Genomic DNA, 21,603 nt, shown 5'->3' on the forward strand with positions numbered 1-21,603 from the left:
CCCTGATTCTCAGGAACCGTTTCCTAATTTTAGTAAAGTCTTTCTGGGTCCAATGGGCATATAACAAACCAAAATAGCTTGCCTACAAACCTGAGAAGATTTTTCTGCTGTATCCTGAACTTTGAGTATTTATTCAAATGAGTGTACACATTACTGCTGTTTGCTGTGACTCCAGAGCACTCATACCCCTGGCTTTTGAGTCTGTGTACACATGGTGTTACCCATGATGCAGAGCTATCCTGCAGTTTCTTGAGAAACATTGCTGTTTGGTTTGTTTCCACCCAAACCAACTTTGATCTGAAAGGAAAAATAAGCCACATTCACTTGACAGTTAAGCTGAGGCGTGTACACTTGAGACAGCCATTACACATGCCAGAGGTGCCAACTTGCACCAGAGATTGAGGGGGCCCAGCGAGGTGTGCTTGTGATGACACACGTGTGATGTCACGTCATTGGGAGGAGACTGAGCACGGCTCCAATGGCTGGTGGCTCCTCTCTCATGTTTGGCCTCCTTCCATGATAGGAGGAGGAGGAGGAGCTGGCTACTGAAGCCATGCCACACTCAGCTTCCTCTGCCCCCTCCCAAAAGATATTGGGGCCCCCAAGACAGCTCCACCCCATGATTTGACGTAATGCATACTCTGCTGGTGTAGATTTTAATAGCACTTAAAAGAAAGATAATCTGCATGTGATTAGGTGCTGTATTGACTGACTTTTACTTTTAGTTCATAGGAGATTATTCTCAAAGACCTTTTAATGCAAGGATGTGGAAATTCTGGAGAGTCATGTGTGCTGCAGTTCCAAAGATTCATTATAGACAAATTTCTCCCTAGAAACATCAAGAAGGACTGAAAATGGCAAGTGATCAGTCTGCTTGCTATCACTGCATGGCCTCCCTTTGTGGAAAGAGATACGCCACAAAAGAAGACAATGCTTACTGTGTGAAGTGCTATGACAGCCTGTTTGCTAACATCTGTGAAGAATGCAAGAAGCCCATTGAATGTGACTTCAAGGTAAATGTTGATTTCTTTCAGAAGCAACACTGTTCCAGTGTTATTCCAAGCTTTGTGGAAATAGTACATAGAGAGATCATAGGGGCACATGTGTTGCCCTGCCTTCAGTGTCCCAGTCAGTTCTCCCCGTCCCAATGCAGAAAAGCTTGAAAGATATTTCTAAGAGCAATCAGCTGAATGTTCTTAGAAACTTTCCTTTATTTATTTACTACTAGGAGTATTTACTACTACTATGTAGTTACTGAAAGCAGTCAGGTCCAGGGGTCTGGCCTCAGGCCTGCTACCTTGAAAACTTCAGGATTCTTCCTCCTAGCAAACTTCATTAGCTCATGCCTGCCATGTTGGAAGTGACAGGAAAGAAGGAAAGGGGCTCCTCATTTATTGAAAACCACCCACAGGCTTTAAAAAAATGTTTTAATTCAACTAAGACATGAATCTACCATGATCAACAACTAATGGTTGTGAGCCATGAAACTATGCTCCTTTTCTGACATAAGTGTGGGGCAGCAGATGAAGTAGAGACTTTGTTTGGAGGTTCTGACTGCTCCTGTGTTGCTTGAGACTCGCCGCTGCCCAAGATATAGCACTTCCGGGTCATGTGGCCAGCATAACTAAGCCGCTTCTGGCAAACCAGAGCACCGCATGAAAACACCGTTTACCTTCCCGCTGGGACGTGCTTCCAAACTGCTAGGTTAGCAGGAGCAGGGACCGAGCAATGGGAGCTCACCCCGTCGCAGGGATTCGAACCGCTGACCTTCTGATCGGCAAGCCCTAGGCTCTGTGGTTTAGACAACAGAGTGGCAAATGGGGGGGGGGGCTCTCTCAACTTGCTGGTATGTAGAAAGACAAAGGCCAGAGGTGAGAGTTGATTTTTGTGAGCTAGAAGCTAGAACCAAGGCTGCAGACTGGGCAGTTGGGAGACAGAACCATGCCTGATTTCTGCTGGAATCCAAGGCAGTGGCTATGGGAGAAGCAAGACCCCCTTGGGGTTTTAATGCTGTGAACCCCTCTGTGTAGGTTCAGGTGGTATATATGTATAAATAAAGCACATTTCATAAAATAACACCACAGTCTCCACTGTCCCTCATTCCAAAGGAAACACAAACCCTGGGTAAGCGCCTGGAACCCCTGGGATTTTGCACTGCTCAGAGATTGGGGTGGTGCGCAACAATATAACCTGTGACATTAAACTTTTGCAGATAAATGCAGGTTTTTAATAGTTTGCAGGCTCCCTACAGACCCAATGGGATGGGTTTCATCCATCATCTGAATTCAGCAGCTTAATATAGAGATTTTAAACTGTATTAACCCTCAGAATAATGTCTTCACTTCTTTAATATCTGGGTTTAAAAAGTGGGGGGGGGGACCCAGTAAGTTGTATTATTTTAGCAATTCATTCCAGAGAGATTTCCTTTTCTAGCCTGGGCTTAATTCAACTGATAAGATCGAGGGAAACCTTAAAATAAATTCCACTGACAAATAACCAGTGAAAAATGACTTCCCCTTGGTCTGTATTACAGACAGCCTCCCCTGTAACTGCTAAGATTCGCAGGGAAATAAATGGCATTCATCATTTTTATGTAATAACACTGTCTCCGCAAGCAAGATATCTCAAGAAAAGATGTGTTTGGATTAAAATATTTTATTCGCCAAATGACAACTTCATTTTGTTGTTTATCTCTTAATGCCTCCTCACTCATCACAGAAATAGCATCTTAGTGGCAAATGGGGATGATCAAAAGGAAACAAAACTTCACGTCTTTGGGCTTCATCTTTTCTCTCAGAACTCAGGCAGAACTTTTCATGAAAACTATGCACACCACAGTGGGATGTGTGTATAGAGATTTGTTCCTCCTTTAATTCCTCATAAAGCACAACTCTGTACAGGAAAAATAAGAGTATATTAAATGTACTGTACACAAAATATCACAATATAACATGTACTAATACTCTGATTAGTATGATATCTCTCTCTCTACACACACACACACACACACACACACACACACACACAGTCTCTGGTCAATCTTGAAGTGATATATATAATCCTACAAATTATGGTACTATTCAATGTCTATGCATCCAAAAATTCAACTATATTGTACTGAAGTCCAGAGTGTAGATTCTCTGCGTTAAATCTTGTAGTTGAAAAACTGAGTATGAGGAGGACTCCCAACAATGAAATATCCAGGTAAAATCCCGTCACCCTTCATCAAATCACTCTAAGTACATTGCTAAATGATACATGACATGCTGTAAACGACTCGTATAATACAATCTTACATGAAAAAACTCCCACCTAATATGATCTAAAATACCCAAGTGTTTCACTTACATATTCAGGCAACTTAATGCTCAACAATTAGGTCAGCTCCCACCTTGTGAGGGCACTCAGCTCCTGATGAAATGCTGACTTGGATACTAATTCTCCTGGGGTGGAGATAGCATATCTCCCTGGGGTGGGACCATAGCATTCCATCACACTCTGGGATAGCATACAGTAAAAATCACAGGAACAACTCACAAGAAACTACTCCAATCCAGACTGAGATTTAGACCTTTGGGGATAACTGTATTCAGATGGAAAATCCATCTGGCTTCCAATTGCAACATAACCTTTCTTACATCTGGTCTGCTGTATTGGTGTGGTTTATATACTTATATACATACGTACATGGGTATGACACTCCGTTCTATACGAATCAGGATTTTAGAAGATATGTCCAGAATTAGACACAAAAATTTGGAGGCACCTATGGTACAAAACCACATACAACTCACACTGGTGAGGAGATAGGCTTTGGGTTCTACAAGACACTACACAAAATTACACCCCATTTCCCTAGCACAAATAGAAGAGGCAGTTTTGCCTTTCTTACTCCATTGACTTGAGAGTGAGTCCCACTGAATTCAATTTTGCAGAGACGTGGTTAAGATTGCAGGCTTTTCCAAACAGTTCCTTTCATCCTGTGCTAGCTCAGATAAAGTATGCAGCTTGAGGGTAGACAAGGGAGAAAAGGTCAGAAAACTTCCTCCGATGTGGTTAAACTACAGAATATTCTGTCGCCCTGCAGGTCATTTTTGACAATTATTCCGAAACCAATGTCTCATAGCGCCTTCTGATTTGATTGTATCCAACTGGTGGTTTGGAGGGGGCAGTGTTTAAAGGAAGCACCTGCTTTTTATTAACATGCATTCATTGTCTCTCAAAGGATCTTGCTTACAAAGGCTGCCACTGGCATGAAGCGTGCTTCAAGTGTGCCAAGTGCCATCAGTCTTTGGTAGAAAAGCCTTTCGCTGCCAAAGATGAGCTCCTGCTGTGTACAGAGTGTTATTCTAATGAGTATTCATCAAAGTGCTTCCACTGCAAGAGGACCATTATGCCTGGTAAGATAACAAGGAGCTTTTGCTAACGAAATAAATAGGGTCGCATGGTGGTTTTAATTAATTTGAACACTGGTCTAGTGGAGCTCAATAGGCAGAAGTACGATTAAGGTGAAACTCTCTTCTTTAATCCAAGGGCCTTTTCAGATGAATGCTTCATTTTTACAGGTGTTGCACATTCCTTATGCAGAGGCCAGTTTGCTATTTACTGTCCAATTCACCCACCTGTTGCCATTTCACCTTTTGCCATTTTACCTCCCCTTTCTTCTTTTAGCTTTTAGGAATATGATTAGGTGAGTTTTACGGAGAGCTACTTATGCAGATCCACATCGTTTTCTATGTCTTTTTCCTGAAAGATTTGCTTCAAAATGAAAGCTACTTTCCCAGGAGCTGAGCACTCCCCACTGTACCACTCCAGTGGGATCCTAAATATCCTTAAATTTATAAAGGAAATAAACCTTTTTTTCTCCAAAAATGCTTTTGGGTGTTGTACTATTCCACTTGTGACATAAATAGACATTGGGATCCCATAGCCTGGCTGCTTCCTGTGGCAAGGTTTCCTTATTTGGAATCGCAAAACCTTCGTTGTGCCTCCAATTCTTTTTTTTTTTACCTTAAATTCTGGGCATGCCTTTCAGTCACAAAATGGAGTCCCAGGGAGCCACTGGCAGGTGGATTCTTTCTCAACTTTTCTTTTTTTGAGCAGCATTTTCAATTACCTCACGGAGGTCAGTTGAGCCACCCATCTCACACATGGCTTGTCGCTCTATTTTATAAGACTGATGCATTCCCCATTGCACTTCCTCCAGAAGAAAAGTTGTGGGGGGCTCTGGATCCTATCCTCCAGCCAGAGCATAGGCAGCAATCAGCAACTCCTGCTATGCAGAGTGGGAGTACAAATTCAGGCTTGCATCTGAGACTGAAATGTTGTCACTGAATAATTCAGACCCATTCAAAGCCAGGGTGCTGGCCAGGTGTCCAAAATGGAAATTTTAATTATGTACTAAATTGCCAGATTTGCATCAAATTTTGCCTATACAAAAAATATTAGACAGATGCCCTAGTGCAGGGGTAGCCAAGGTAGGGCCCTCTAGAATGGTTGGTTGCTTATAAGTCACTTTGGGTTGCCTTGGGCAAGATAAAGCAACTAACAAATTTAATTAACAACAGCAAAACAATAGATGTTGTGAACAACTCCTGTCATCAAAGAGCATTTGCCATGTTGCTGGGGCTGATGGGATTTGTAGTCCAAAAACATCTGGAGAATACCATTGACTTGGCTGCCCCACAGTAGTAGAGCATGCTATGATAATTATTTGTATCATGTCCCAAAATAGCCATTTCTGTGTTACATAACTATTTTGTGGCGGTGCTACAAGGTTGCATCTGAAGAGAGTGAATGTTTTCTAGCAGATGAGCACTGAAACATTCTGCTACATATAAGATATTATCCAAACAACTGGCCCTAATTTCTGATTATTTTGTCTAATAACATGCCAAGTTATATGTTCAAGATATTGATTATCTATAGAACAATTCGGAAATCCGATTCGCAAATCAATCCACCTTACCAAAATTAATAAATAAATGTTAACACATTTGGCAAGATTTCCTCAGCATGGGAAACAAGTGTGACAGATCCAGTATTTTAAATTTTAATACGCTGGACACTAGTAGCAGTCACACAATTAAATTAGTCTACTTAATGTTAAATCTGTCTAAGCTGTACTTATGGTCCCTTCTGAATAAATTGGAAGACCAATGTGACTGTGGTGGAATCTATGCACATATTTTAAAAAAAACACTGTGAAAATGCTTTTTTTAAAAAGTGTTTTGAAAAATATATTGAATTTGCCATAAGCTCACCATCACCATCTAATGTCACATTTGTATAATGCACGTAAAACACACCTAAGACGTTATATTTGCAGCTGTATAGCTGAGTCCTGTGAGTTGATTTAGGAATAAGATTTGGCAGCTGAATTTAGAAAACTATGGTTGAAGGTATGAAGCACTGATAGTGATAGGTAGCTAATTTCTTTTAATTCAAGCAGCCTAGTCAGATGCAATCAGAAGGGTCACAGAGACAGTGGGCAGTGCAGAGATGTGAGAGCCAAACTACATGTGATACCATAAAGTCTGGCATAGAACCATCACTGGATTTCACAACTTTTCAAAATTTTATTGAGGCACCCATACATCCCCACCGTGAGCCCAGTACCAGCCTCAGGGAGACATTTAGATTGCGGGAGTGGTGCAGGCACAAAGGACTAAGACCCTCCATATACCCTGTGCCACTTCTCCAGTAAACCCCAGAGAACCCCCACAACTACTAAAGAAATGCAGGGAGGTTTGGTCACTTGCATTCTTTGTTGCTTGGTTCTGATACAGAGATGTGATGGCAACCTTATTTTTGGCTGCTTGTTTCACAGCAGAGTTTTATTTCAGATTATCGCATATATATGGCAATTTTCCTCTACTACTTATAATCAACTAAAAAAAAGAAAAGGAGGATAATAGGCTTGCTAAAAATTGTTTACTGGTACAGGTAAAGTACAGTAATGAAATAATTTGTAGACCCAACGTGAAGCTAAAGTGGAATAATGCAGTGTTGACACTTTCCAGCATAAGATACGAGACTCTTGAAAAGGTGCTCAATTCACACAAGCACTGGCTATAGGAGTTTTATGCTTCCCAGGACTTGGAGCTGATTAGAACCTCATTGTTTTCATTATACTTACCCTATATTCAATTACCACTTGTACAAAACAGCTATTTTCCAGAACTGCCTTCCTCCTCTCTGTGTAAAGCTTCCCCTGTGCTGCAATTTCAAACCATGCTGTTTCAAGTCCTCGAAGAGGAGGTGTTGGAAAGTCTTGGTTAACTAATGTCTTTGCATTTATTTTCAATAGTCAATTGAAAATATTTTCCATTAAGTGTTATAGTATTCCATTTATGATAAACTTAGAAAACAGCTCAGGATTAGAAAAACTAGCTGCAAAATGTTGCTGATTTACTTAAGCTCCTGATTTTTACCTAAAACATTGCTGTACAGACCAGAAGGGGGACAGGGATGTCTACACCCAATGTCCATTTCTTGATTTGCTTCCCTGCAACGAACTCCAATTCACTGAAGCTGTCATCTATGTGTCTGCTCTCATCTACACACACATCATCATTCGCACATGTGCAATGGCTGTCTCAAATGTACACACCTCAGTTTAACCAGGGCTTCTGCGGAAATTGATTTGAAGGAAAGCACACCACACCAGAGTATTTTTCAAGAAGCTGCAGGATACCTATGGACTGTGACTGATGTCAAGTTTCCTCAGCTTCAAACACCTGTGGTGGGTGTATGCTTGAGCCAGAATAAAGCAGCAATGCATACATAGACTTAGAAGAAAATTTGTTGAAACAAATATGGCAAACTGCAGAGACCTCCACATGTATTATTATGTCTTTCCCTATTGGACATATTAATACCTTACCTCCCTATATCTTATTATTATGTCCTTTGATTAGTTTTGAGATGGCCATTTCACTTTGACATTAAAACTTGAATTTAACCATGAGTTTCTGTGCTTGGCTGAACTGGGCCTGTTGTGCTATAATTGATAATGAAGAAATAATGTCCTAACCATACTGTTTTAGCACAGTTTTTAATACAGCATTCCCAGCCGGCCAATAATCTGTCAGGTTTCATGATTGGTTTTGCAGGTTCTCGCAAAATGGAGTTTAAAGGAAGTTGTTGGCACGAAGCTTGCTTTGTTTGCCAACACTGTCGGCAACCGCTAGGGACAAAGCCTTTGATTACCAAGGACAACGACAATTATTGTGTGCCTTGTTTTGAGAAGCAATTTGCTCAGTGTTGTTACTCCTGCAAAAAGGTAATGAAGCAAATGAAAAATACTGGGGCAGTGGGGGTGGAGAGATAGGTGATCACAATGAACTTCACTGTCCATTCCACAAACAGGGGGTTGTCATTTGTCCACAAAGGAGAAGCAGACACTCTTGGTGACAGCAGCCACCCTCTGCAATGCACTCCTTCAGATAATTCATGAGACCATAATCACCTTTAAATCCCTCTTCATATTAAGCAGTATAATGTTTGTTAACAAACCAAAAAATATTCTTTCTTACAATGACCTTGATGCAAACATCCTCAGGTTTGATAGAATTCACTGCCAAGAGATGGGAGGAAGCAGATACTCTGAATCTGTTTCCATTGTCAAAATTACACGCGGTGAACAGGTGCGCAGAAGGTGAATGCTAATAGCACCAACAATGCATTCAATGGTGCATTTTACATTTCAGGAGCACCTTATGGGATACAAGATGGGTGCACCCCCAAGTCATCATTTAGTGCAGCATTTCCCAAATTTGGGTCCCAGCCATGAGACCCAGTGGTGAGGGATGTTGGAAGTTGTAGTCAACAACATTGGAGGACACAAGGTTGGGAAAGCCTAATCTAAGAGGCACAGGTGTGTCATTATTGGGAATAAGTCCCATTTGACACAATTAGACTTCTGAATGGACATATATGAGATTGTACTGTTAGAGAGATAATCATATGAAGGCTTCAGTCCTAAGACCACTTATTAGGAAGTGGTCCATTGGGCACAGTGGGACTTCTGATTGGCATACATTGGATTGTCTTGAAAGTATGCTTCAGCTGTCCATCTACCCACGCAATTCCACAATATAACACCAAGCCAGAGCCCTTCTGTTTAAGTATACTTCTAAAAATCTCAATGCTGCATTTCCTGTTGGCAGTCCAGCAGCCTCATCCATTTCTCCTTTACAACCAGCAGCTGTTTCTGTAGGAATAGTCTCAGAGCCAACCCTGTTGGACATTAGTAATAAAAAAGAAAATAATTCTTCTGAGCATGTGTAGAGTGCCTTTTCCCCTTGCTACAGAGACCCGGAGTGACATTTTCCTTGATCGTGGGGTGACTCCCAAGTACGCTGGATATTCAGCATCCCTCTCTTTTTATAAATTAACCAAGGAAGTGTGGTGCTTATTAACCTTTGGTTTTGTACTTAATGCCCAAGTTCAGCATCTGACTACAAATGCTCCTTTATCATCCAATAGGTGATAACTGCTGGCAGTGTGACCTATCATGACCAGCCTTGGCACAAAGAATGCTTTCTGTGTACCGGATGTGAGAAGCAGCTGGCAGGGCAGCGGTTCATTTCCAAAGATGAACATCCCTACTGCCTTGAGTGCTTCAGCAGGCGCTACGCAAAGAAGTGTGTGGCCTGCACCAAGCCTATTACAGGTAACTGTTGACTATCCAACTGACAAAATACAGTCCATATTTTGATGGTCATTATGGCAGAAGCAAGCCTCCTATATAATCATTGGCAGCATTTGTGCTCCTTATTTCAGCATTGCTGACGGATGAGCACAGGGTGCTAAAATTATTTATGGTGAATTGGAGAGCAGTACTATTACCGCAGGACATTTACATGATCATGAGAAAGTGGCCCTGTTGCCACAATTCTTGAGCTGTAATGAGATTCAGGCTCAAACTAAATGTTACGGTACATAACAAAATATTGGCCACATGCCTAGTTCCCTCTTTCGTCTCCGTAAGATCTTGCATAATTTATTTGCTATCACAGCACCCTGGTTCATATCCAATGCTGCTGTTCTCTGGTGCATGTAGCAGAATTTCCCCCCTTCTGCCCTTTCCCCTGCAGCTCTCTGAATACTCCCAAAATCTGTCCCATGGGATTAGAGGACCCTTTGGAGCAGATTTTGAAGGTGCTTAGAAGAGAAGGAGCAGAAGTCCCATTACACAAGCATAACTCCACGCAAGCAGTGCTGAATACACTATTCTATGTTTAGTGACTCTACCAGTGGTAGTCAACAATTGGCAGCTGGAATGGGAAAATACAGGATTTTGCAACATGGATACATTGGACTACATTTTAGGGAGGGAGAGGGGAGGGGAGGGGGAGGGGGAAGGAGAAGCTATACAGTTGCTGCTCATAGCTGTCAACTTTTCCCTTTTCTTGCGAGGAATCCTATTCGGAATAAGGGAATTTCCCTTAAAAAAGGGGGAAAGTTGACAGCTATGTTGCTGCTGTCAGCAATGGGTGTCTGCATGTTGTATGAACTACAGTGGTACCTCGAGTTACAAACTGAAATATACTCAGAGTCGCAAAGTGATTTCATGCTCTTTATTCAGCTCATAGTGGTGAGGAGGAATGAATGAAAGTCCCCTCAAAGTATCTGCTTTATATACATTATTTACACAATGGGCTGCACATGATTGGCTAATTCCGGAATTCTACTGTAAGCCAATCAGGTTGTGGATTCACTTCTATCTGGAGCATGATTGGGTGGTTCCTGCCAACCAATCATACTGCTGCATTGTTCTAGGACCAATCAGACTGCTGCATTCTGAATCCTATTGTTCTAGGACCAATCAGACTGTTGCCTTTTGGATCCTATTGTTCTAGGACAAATCAGACTGCTGCAGTTTGGATCCTATTCAACTCAGTACATAACACAAACGCTTCAGGTTACAAACTCCACTAACCTGGAGGAATTATCTCGAGTTGAGAACCTTGTCCCAGGACTTTCGCCCTTTTAGTTTTGTTCTGATTGTATTCACTTTAACTGCAAATAGATAGATGATAGATAGATGGATGGATGGATAGATAGATAGATAGATAGATAGATAGATAGATAGACAGACAGATACTAGTGAAAAAACAATTAATTCACCCCGGGCCTTTGGGAACTGAATGGCCAGGGACCCACCAATTGTAAATATTAGATTGTAATTTTAGTACACTAGTTGATGGTTTTAGATTTTTTTATGGCACTATGAAGCATTTAGTGATGATGAGATGATTTTAATTATATTTCATGCTGCTCTGGGCTCCCAGTTGGGAGAAGGAGTAATATAAAAATCAAATGAATAAACAAACTAAAAATAAACTCACAAGATGGTTATGGAGGATAAAAATGAAGAGGAAACTGCCTATGTTACTCTGAACATCTTGGGGAAAGGTCAGATCCAAGGTCAGATCTTTAGGAGAAGGGCCAAGTTCAGTGGTCAGGGATCTGTCTTACATGCAGAAGGTCCAAGGTTCAATCCCAAGCATCTCCAGACAGGGCTTGGAAGGACACCTTGCCTAAAACTCTGGCGAGCCAATCACTGTAGACAATATTGAACCAGATGGACCAATGGCCTGATTCAGTGTAAGGCAGCTCCCTGAGTTCCCATTTTCCTGTGAGAATAGCAACACCAATGCAGTTACCATGGTAAGTAAGTGGCGACTCCGAACATGGCCTTGTTTACATCCACATTTTGGGTCAAAGAGTATGAGTGCAAGAGGAAAGGCATCTATTCCCAGCCTCTGAAAATCAAAATAACTAACAAAATACACAACTGTTTCAAGCAAAGCAAAATCTCAATGAGACTTCCTCCCCTTTCCAATTTCTAGTACACACAAACACATTAAGCAGCAGCTGGAATTGTTTTTAAGGGTTCCATGGTAAGAGTTCACCCACTTCCGGACTTCCGGAGGCGGCGCGACCGGTAATGGCTGCCTTCTCCGAGTAAGGAGAAGGGAGCTCCGCTGTAAACGGGTCGTCCGCTACGGCGAAGCGGAGACCCATTTAGGAAAACCACAGGTGGCAGAAGCCTGTGGTCTCGGGACCCGGCGGGCGCCAGAAGCAGCCCCCAAAACGCTGAAGGGACCCCGTAAGGGGCTCCGGATCGCGGAGGGGGTAGCGGCGCTGTGGGTCGTTGCGCAAACAGCGAAGTGAAGCCGCGTTGCTGTTGCCGGTCAGCGCTGTCCTTTCTTCCTGCAACTTTTCTGAACTTTGGAAACTACAACCCGTGAGTAAATTTGGACATTGAAAACTTTCTGAAACTTTTGTCAACTTTCTGAAACTTTTTGAGAACTTTATGAAACTTTTAAAACTTTTTTAAAAAAGTTGAAATCTGGCTGAAAACGGAGTGAGGATAAGCAGGAAGCCCATCTCCCGCTATACTGAACTTTAAGCAAAGAGCAGGAGGAGTGGAGACAAAAAGTTATGCGTTAACTAAATGCTGGCACCCTGTTAAAGCAGTTTTCTGAGTGAAAGACCTTGAGCTATTGACTTTTGCTGGTTATATTCGGGGTGCATTGATATCCTTCTTCTGTGGCACCAGTGGATTATAAAATAAATAAGAATCTCTGGTGCTGGAGCTGCCTGGATGAGCACCAGTTTGCAACTTTGGATACATTGAATTCAGGTTTTGAAACATTCTGAGTTGGAACTGGATACTTTGAAACTGTTGCAGTCAAGGCACTGTAAGAAACACTGTTTCGCTTTAAGTTTTACTCTGCTAAAAATAATACATTGTGGAGGCGATGGACATGGATTTAAATTTATAAGTTTAACTTGGATTTGATCTTTTCCCTGAAGACGTATTAAGCTCCCTCTAGAGGATTTTGGACTTACAGCAGTGACTTTGTTTTACTTTCCCTTTCCCGGCCTCTGTTTGACTATTGTATCTGGGACTCTGCTTTCTCATGGGAACAACTTGGATTGACCTTGGATTACAGATAACTTTGGAATGAGTGGCGCAAGGAGAAGAGGAAGGACTAAACAAACAACTCTAACTTTATCTGCAGCCTCACAGCGTAGATCTTCTGTGCCGGCCTTGCCTTCCACTTTGCCTCCAGACATAGAGGCGGCCTCCCTAATACAGGCAGGGGAGGGTGAGACAGAGGAGCTGCACCTGGGAGATATGGCTTCAGGGACAAGTAGCTCTGTCTTGGAGAAAATTTTGGAGAAACTGGAGGCTCTGGACAAGAAGGCTGATTTGCATACAGCTAAAATTGAACAGAACACAGAAAGCTTGAATAAGCTGACTGGACAAGTTGCACAGAATGCCCAGTCTATTGGAGAATTAAAGGAGGCTGTAGGTGAAAATCGTAAACTGGCTGAAGATACTAGTCAAAGATTGGAAGAACTTGAGAAAGAAGTAAGACCACTCAGCAAACAAGTTGGAGAACATCAGATTTACTTTTTGATGACAGAACTGCGAAACAGGGAGACCAACTTGAGGATACGGTCAATACCAGAGGTGGAAGAAGATAATTTTATTGAATTTCTAACTAAGGAATTTGCCAAGTTTTGGAAGTTAGAGGAAAAAGACTTTAAAATTGTATCTGCTTTCAGGCTTGGCAGAGTCAGAAGGACAGAGAAGCCCAGAGATTGTTTGATAACACTGAGATCAAAGGAGGAAAGGGACAAGATTTTGGGCCTGCACTACGAAAAGTCACTAGACATTTTGGGCAAGAGAATTGAAATCTACAAGGACATTCCTAAGCAGTTGCTGGACCTTAGATCTAACTACACGGAATTGGCAAGACTGTTGAGAAGCAACGCAATTATCTTCAGGTGGGAGTTTCCACAAGGATTATCCTTTACCTACAGAGGGAGAAAGATCAAAATCAAAACAGTGGAAGATAGAGACAAGTTTTTGGGAGCACACGGAGAAGACCTCCACAAAGGACTTGGATTGCCAGCGCCAGAACTTCCAGAGGAGCCCGCCCCCTCGGATCCTCAAGGACCGGAGAACAAGGTACCACCCCAGAAAGAATAACCAGACCTATCCAGGATGTCTCTGCAGCTTTTGAGCTGGAACATAAATGGCTGTAACAGTCCCGAAAAAAGGTCTAAAATTTTTCATATTTTAAAAAAGGAACAATTGGACATTATATGCTTACAAGAAACACATGTGATTAGGCTCCATAGAAAGGTGTTAATAAATAAAAGGCTTGGTCAAGAATTTATATCATCGGATACAGTTAAAAAGAGAGGTGTAGTGATCTATGCAAAAGAGAGCCTTTCACCAAAATTTCTCTTTAAAGATGAAAGTGGAAGAATCCTCGCAATAGAAGTACAGTATCAAGGAGAAAAAATTTTGATATTAGGAATTTATGCTCCAAATGAAGGAAAATCGGATTTTTATAAGAAGTTGCACGAGACCATGCTGGATTATCTGGATTACAACAACGTCATCATGATGGGGGACATGAACGGGGTCGTATCAACAAATATGGATAAGTCACAGAACCAGAACATTACTAAAGAGGGAAGACTACCTAAGACCTTTTTTGAAATGACTGACAATATGGACTGGGTTGACATCTGGAGAGTTAGAAACCCCCTGGGAAGAGAAGGAACATTCTTTTCTGAAGCTCAACTGACTTGGACACGAATCGACCAAATATGGATAACTAGAAGTCTGGCACCTAAGGTGAGGAAGGTGGAAATCTGCCCCAAAACATGCTCCGACCATAACGCCTTGAGAATGGATATGACATTGATCCCAATCGGCTCCTTTAGATGGAAGATGAATGATGGCCTGTTTAGAGACCAAAGAATTGTAAAGAAGGCCCAAAAAACCTTAAAGGATTATTTTGAGATTAATTTGAACACTACGGTGGAAAAAAGAACTATCTGGGATGCAAGTAAAGCTGTGATGAGAGGGTTCTTGATTCAACAGAATTCCTTAAAGAAAAGACTGCAAAATGAAAAGAAAGATAAAATTCTGGAAAGTATCAAAGAGTTGGAGAAGAAGTTAAGATCTAACCCGAAGTCCCAACCGATTCTGAGAGAAATTAAACTTTATCAGGCGCAATATTCCAAGCTGATAAATCAGGAAATAGAATGGAAGATTAAAATAATGAAACAAAAAACTTTTGAATCGGCAAATAAATGTGGGAAACTGCTAGCTTGGCAGTTGAAAAGGAGACAAAGATTAAATACAGTAACAAACTTAGAGGTTGAAGGAAGGAACATTCAGAACCCGGGAGAGATTAGAAAGTGCTTCCAGAGGTATTTTAAAAAGTTATATACTCAAGGGCCACAAGATGAAATAGAGATTAAACAATTTTTGGAGAGAAATGGATTAGCAAAGCTGTCAGAAGAAAATAGAACAATTTTAAATGGCAAAATAACACGACAAGAGATTGAACAGGCCATCCTGAGTCTGAAACAGGGCAAATCACCAGGGCCAGATGGACTGACCTCTAACTACTATAAGACATTGAAGGATTATTTGATACAACCTTTGTTGGAGGTCAGTAATGAAATAATGGAGGGGAAGAAGGCGCCTGAATCGTGGAAAGAAGCATTTATCACATTGATTCCAAAGTCAGAAACTGAAAAGACACAACTCAAGAATTACCGTCCCATCTCCCTTTTAAATGTGGATTACAAAATATTTGCAGATGTTTTGGCACGAAGATTTAAGAAAGTTTTAAGTGAGATAATCCATAAAGACCAGGCAGGCTTTCTCCCGGGCAGACATATGTTTACTAACACAAGGAACATCATAGACATATTGGAACTTTTACAAACAAACATAAACACTAAAGCAGTTTTAATTTTTATAGACGCGGAGAAAGCCTTTGACAACATATCTTGGAAATTTATGAAGGGGAATTTAAAAGAAATGGGAGTGGGACGGGGGTTTGAGAACGGGATTGAGGCAATATATTCAGAACAAAAGGCTAAACTGATAGTTAACAATGTGGTTACAGAAGAGTTTAAAATTGAAAAAGGTACACGACAAGGCTGCCCGATTTCCCCATTACTGTTTATTTCGGTTCTGGAAGTGCTCCTGAATATGATTAGGGGGGACCGGTTGGTGGAAGGGATTCAGGTCGGAGCGAAACAATATAAACTTAAAGCTTTTGCAGATGACCTAGTTTTGACATTACAGGAGCCGGAGTCTAGTTTGAAAAGAGTTCTACAACTGATTCAAAACTTCGGTCGAGTGGCAGGATTTAAGTTAAATAAGCAAAAAACTAAAGTTTTGGGGAAAAACATGACAGATATTGAGTTGGAACAGCTTCAGAAAGAGACAGAACTAAATGTGGTTAAAAAAGTTAAATACCTAGGGGTAAACATAACAGCAAAAAATCTGAGTTTATTTAAAGATAATTATGAAAAATGTTGGTCAGAGATTAAGAGAGACTTGGATAGTTGGTCAAGACTAAAACTTTCTTTGTTAGGCCGAATAGCTGCCATCAAGATGAATGTATTGCCAAAAATGTTATTTTTGTTTCAGACACTGCAGATTGTAGACAAGACAGAGTGTTTCCGGAAGTGGCAGAAAGATATTTCTAAATTTGTCTGGCAGGGCAAAAAGCCCAGAATCAAATTTAAAATATTAACAGATGCGAAAGAAAGAGGGGGCTTTGCCCTGCCAGATTTAAAGTTGTATTATGAAGCTGCAGCTTTCTGCTGGTTGAAAGATTGGTTACTTCTTGAAGATACGGATGTCTTGGATTTGGAAGGTTTTAATAATGCGTTTGGATGGCATGCATATTTATGGTATGATAAAGCTAAGATAAATAAGGCCTTCAAGAACCATATTGTCAGAAAATCAGTTTTTAATGTCTGGACAAAATATAAAGACTTACTGGAGAATAAAACTCCGAGGTGGCTGTCACCCCTGGAGGCTAAGGCTCGGAAAAGAGCCAATATGGAGGCCAACTGGCCAAAATATTGGGAGATAATAGAAAAGGATGGTGACAACTGGAAATTGCAGAGTTTAGAAAAGATGAGAGACAAAGTGCGAGACTGGTTACACTATGCTCAGATTAAAGAAGTGTTTAAAAATGACAAAAAGTTAGGATTCCAAGTGGAAAAGTCAAAGTTAGAAACTGAACTGTTAGAACCTAAGACTAAGGTACTTTCAAGAATGTATAACTTGCTGCTGAAATGGAACACACATGACGAAATGGTAAAATCAACAATGATAAAATGGGCGCAGGATATTGGGTATAATATTATGTTTGAAGATTGGGAAAGGTTGTGGACCTCTGGGCTGAACTTCACTGCATGTAATGCGTTGAAGGAAAATGTGATGAAAATGATGTATAGATGGTACATGACCCCTGTTAAACTGGCTAAAATATACCATTCGTCTGATAGCAAATGTTGGAAATGTAAGGAAAATGAAGGAACATTTTTTCACCTCTGGTGGACCTGCCCTAGAGTGAAGGCCTTTTGGGAGAAGATATATAATGAATTAAAAAAGGTGTTTAAATACACCTTTACTAAGAAACCAGAGGCCTTTCTCCTGGGTATTGTCGGCCAGAGTGTGTTAAAAAAGGACAGAACATTCTTTTTGTACGCAACAACAGCAGCAAGAATATTAATTGCCAAGAATTGGAAAACTCAGGAGCTACCCACTGTGGAAGAATGGCAGATGCAACTGATGGACTATATGCAATTAGCCGAGATGACCGGCAGAATTCGAGACCAGGGAGAAGAAAGGATGGAAGAAGACTGGAGGAAATTTAAGATTTATTTACAAAAATATTGTAATTTGGTTGAGTGTTGAATTGGATGCCAGTGCAGACAATTGTCTACCATTAAATTAGATTTAAGGCTGAATTATATGTCAAATCAAATTAAGATTATTAATTAAGATGAGTTAAATGATAATTTGTTTGAAATTAATTTAATAATGATGTAAGTGTATGCGGGAGGTGTGGGGGAGTCCCATGTAACAATTGAGAGATGTTAAATGGACAATGATAAGTTGTGCTTATCTAATATATGCTTTATTTGAAAACTTCAATAAATATATTATAAAAAAAAAAAGAGTTCACCCACTTCCTGAGCATGTGATCTGGGGAATCCTAGCATTGCCAAGCATCCTATGAAACTCTGGCTGGCAGGTGTGTCTGTTATTCTCTCTGCAGTGAAAGACTTAGAAGGCATTTTCTGTGTGTCATGCTTGAATCATTTAGCCTCACCTTCATATTCCCAGAATTGAAGAACAGATCTTGCCAGAAATAGAACACTGCTTTCAAGATTTGTGCTTAAATGGCTTATAATTAAATGTTTGGCAAACACACAGAGGCTATTTAAAAGTACTCTAAGACCATTAGCTGGATCCTTTTAAAAACAAATTGAATGACCTCTTGTCCCAGTTCTGAGGGGTAACACTGCCAATTAATTACTGATCCCGTCATTCAAAGAAAGAAACAAAACTGATGGGAAATTCAATCAGCTATAACCTTTCTCTCCATTGCGTATGTGAGTTCACACACAGCAGACCCTGGAATTTCTTCTACAGGCATAATTAATTGCAAGCAATTAAGCACCACCTTTCCACAGCTCCATAAAAATGTGCTTTTTAGGCCAAATTACTTTTATGTGTTAGATTTATAATTCACAGTATCCAACAAATATGGTGAACTGTTAAATCCATAGTAGGATAAAGCTATGAGTATTGAACTAGGTGGGCCTTAGGTCTGATCCAGTAGGACTCTTCTTATCTTCTTACGTATACAAAGCAGTGCGTACCTGTGGATGTGCATCCTGCATTAAAATGAACAAGGCAGCTCAGGGAAGCTGGCTTAAATGTGCACATTGTTGGTCCCATAGTAGCCATTTCTGAATCTCAGAAATATATACTGTATTGGCCCGAATATAAGCCTCACTTTTTCCCCGATTTCCGATCTTGAAAAGTTAAAGCGCTGCTTAAATTCACGACCTTACAAAATTGGCTATTACGATATCGCTGCTGAAACAGCGGTAAAACATTAATACGGAACAGGTGTGAGTGCCTGTGGAATTTTAAGGGAGCGGCTTATATTCGGGCCAATATGGTAGTTGTGTCAGCATCTATTGGTGTAGTGCATGTCAAAACATGGACCCTTCAGTGAATTGAGGGTGGCCCTAGACACTTTGCTGCCTGAGGTGGAATTGCAAATGGTGTCCCTACCCCCAACCAGGCCAAGGCGCATAGTTCCTAAGACTCATCAAATTATTTTGGCGCCATGAGACAGAGACTCCCAAAAGCATTGTCTCCATACCTGGTAGTAAAGAATACAACAAGAATATTACGTATCTGATGTTTTGCTGCATTTTCATCACAAGTCAATTGCCTGAGGAGGGCACCTCACTCTACCTAATGGTAGGACTGGCCCTGAATTAACCACATGTGTTCATTGATCCAATTTTTCTCCGGTTTCCATATATTAGGATAACTGAGAGTTTTATTTAATCTGGGAGCCCTCAGTGGACATGACATAACAAGGGGTGAGAGAGTCCTATTTAGATTTTAGATGGAACTAATTTGCCTCAGTGTATGGCAGCTTCACTTCATTTAGCTCAGGTTTTGACATTTATTAAAGGAAGAAGGAAAGGACTTTGCTTATTAGAGCATAAGTTACTGCCTTTGTGATCTGCTAAAAGGCACTCACAGCCCCACTTTTCATCTCCATGTTTTCTCTTCATAGCTCTCGGCGAAGCCAAATTTATCTCATTTGAGGATCGCCAGTGGCACAGTGACTGCTTTAAGTGTGGGAAATGTTCCAGCTCACTGGTGGGAAAAGGATTCCTAACCCAGCAGGATGAGATCCTCTGCTGCAAGTGCGGGAGCACTGCATAGCTCACAAGACCCGAAAGCAAACCTTGTTAATTTCCGTGCGCTTTAAGTATCACATGCATAATTGCTCAGTGGTCAAAAATCTGTCTAACAAGTATAATTATTGTTCAGTTGGACAAATTGCTTCCTGACAGCATTTCTGACACAGCTGGCAGACGTCCCTTTCATCCTGTATAACCACTTTAAATAACAGGGTTTCTGCTAGGAAACAGTTATAAAAATATATTAACCTGAAAGCATGTTTGGTTGTTTAACTGATTGGTTGGTTGGATGGTTCCTTGTAGTAGAGTGCACTCTACTGTTGGGAGTGCAAGAGTGTGCAAGCTTGCAACACAGACCAATATTGTGCTCAAATCCTAATAAAAGGAACATACATGACAACTCTGTTTAAGAAACGCCAAAATGAGACTTTTCCGACAGCACAGTGTTTATCACTGTCTTCGACCCTTTCTATGCATACAGTATGTAGGTCAGCAACGAAGGGTGCTGTCAAACAGCAACAAAGTTGTGTGAGGAAAGTAATGGGGATGTTTTGTTTTATTTTGCTGCTCCTAGAGGTGCTTTTCCATCTTATATTACAAAAATGCCGCACTAAACATGACCCTGGAGCTCCTGGTGTTTTAAATTTGTGTTCAAAAAGTCACATTGGCTGCCTTGATTTGGATGAGAAATATATGGAGATTTAACCATTCTCCCCATGCTGATTCCTTAACACAGATCTTGTAGGTACCCATATGGAGTACAGGAATTTTGCTATCAGAGGCAAAGAACAAGATGGTACCTCTCTTCCCATTCCATGTGCAGAAATCACCTAATTGGACTGGCCAGTAAATCTTACTCCAACACTGCTGACATGATAATGACCACCAGCATCAGCCTAGTTTAGGGGAACCAGAACATACACAGCTCTGTCCTCCAACAAAGAAGAATAGCAGTCTAGGAAGGACAACCAAGTGGATGTCACAGCTGCTCCCATGTACATTTGCCTAAGGGTAGGGCCGGCCCTGGCAGTTGAAGTAGAAGCAGGTCTCTCGACATGTTTCTCAGAGTGAAGCACAGAAAGGTCTCTGCTTTCCATAAATGGCAACACATTTGACATGTGGGTTTGATGGGAAGGGAGTTGGAGAAAGCATACCTTCCTATGCAGAGCCCAATTCACAGCCTACTCTCAGCATGCTGAAGGGCTGGGTTGTATGCCCTTTCTACAACAGGTGGAAGCCATGTGGAAGCACCCTAGGTCTTTTGCTGCAGTTAGTATTGTAGATATTGATACTGTGCAGCATGAAGCAACTGGATGCATAAAAACTGATTCCTTTTGGAATAAAACATTGTCCAGACCCATGAGATATTATCCAAAGCTTTACTTGCAGAACTCCTTCAAGCGGGCTGTGCCTGCAAGGTTTTTTGTGCCAGCATTGGCATCCTGGTGTCCCTGGAGGTGGAGGTGATGCCAGTTCTAGTTCAGCTTCCAATTTACTCTCAGTTGCCTCCCCCAAAGGAAGACGCTCCTCCCTGGCAGGAAGAGGCAGCTCCCCAGCACCAGGTGTTGGGGTGACTAGGGGTGCTGGATATCACGGGGCGGCAGACTCCACTGCCAACCCAGTTTGCCCCACCCCTGAATCAAGCTCTCTAGTCCTGGGCTTGGACATTTCTTGGGGTCCCAATTTCACCTTCCCCATCCTGATAGGACCTTCCTCAGGATCATCCAGCTCCAGCTCCCTCAGCTCCTCCCATTGCTCCTCAGGATCCAACCATCCCTTCTATGACATCTCCAC

The 21,603-nt window shown here is 41.4% G+C and overlaps 1 protein-coding gene across 1 annotated transcript in view; it reads left to right on the plus strand.

Annotated features, from left to right (window-relative positions):
• FHL5 (four and a half LIM domains 5) overlaps nucleotides 1-20,064 on the plus strand; it is a 31,797-nt gene extending 11,733 nt beyond the window's left edge. Inside the window, exons 2-6 of the mRNA XM_083608440.1 lie at nucleotides 834-1,013; nucleotides 4,226-4,400; nucleotides 8,115-8,284; nucleotides 9,490-9,676; nucleotides 19,680-20,064. Coding sequence (XP_083464566.1) covers nucleotides 855-1,013; nucleotides 4,226-4,400; nucleotides 8,115-8,284; nucleotides 9,490-9,676; nucleotides 19,680-19,831 — 843 coding nt within the window. The 5' untranslated portion in view covers nucleotides 834-854 and the 3' untranslated portion in view covers nucleotides 19,832-20,064. The remainder of the gene's footprint in view (nucleotides 1-833; nucleotides 1,014-4,225; nucleotides 4,401-8,114; nucleotides 8,285-9,489; nucleotides 9,677-19,679) is intronic.
• Nucleotides 20,065-21,603: the final 1,539 nt, after the last annotated feature.

The sequence above is a fragment of the Podarcis filfolensis genome, assembly GCF_964270895.1.
Source record: "Podarcis filfolensis genome assembly, chromosome: 3".
NCBI classification, from domain to species: Eukaryota; Metazoa; Chordata; class Lepidosauria; order Squamata; family Lacertidae; genus Podarcis; species Podarcis filfolensis.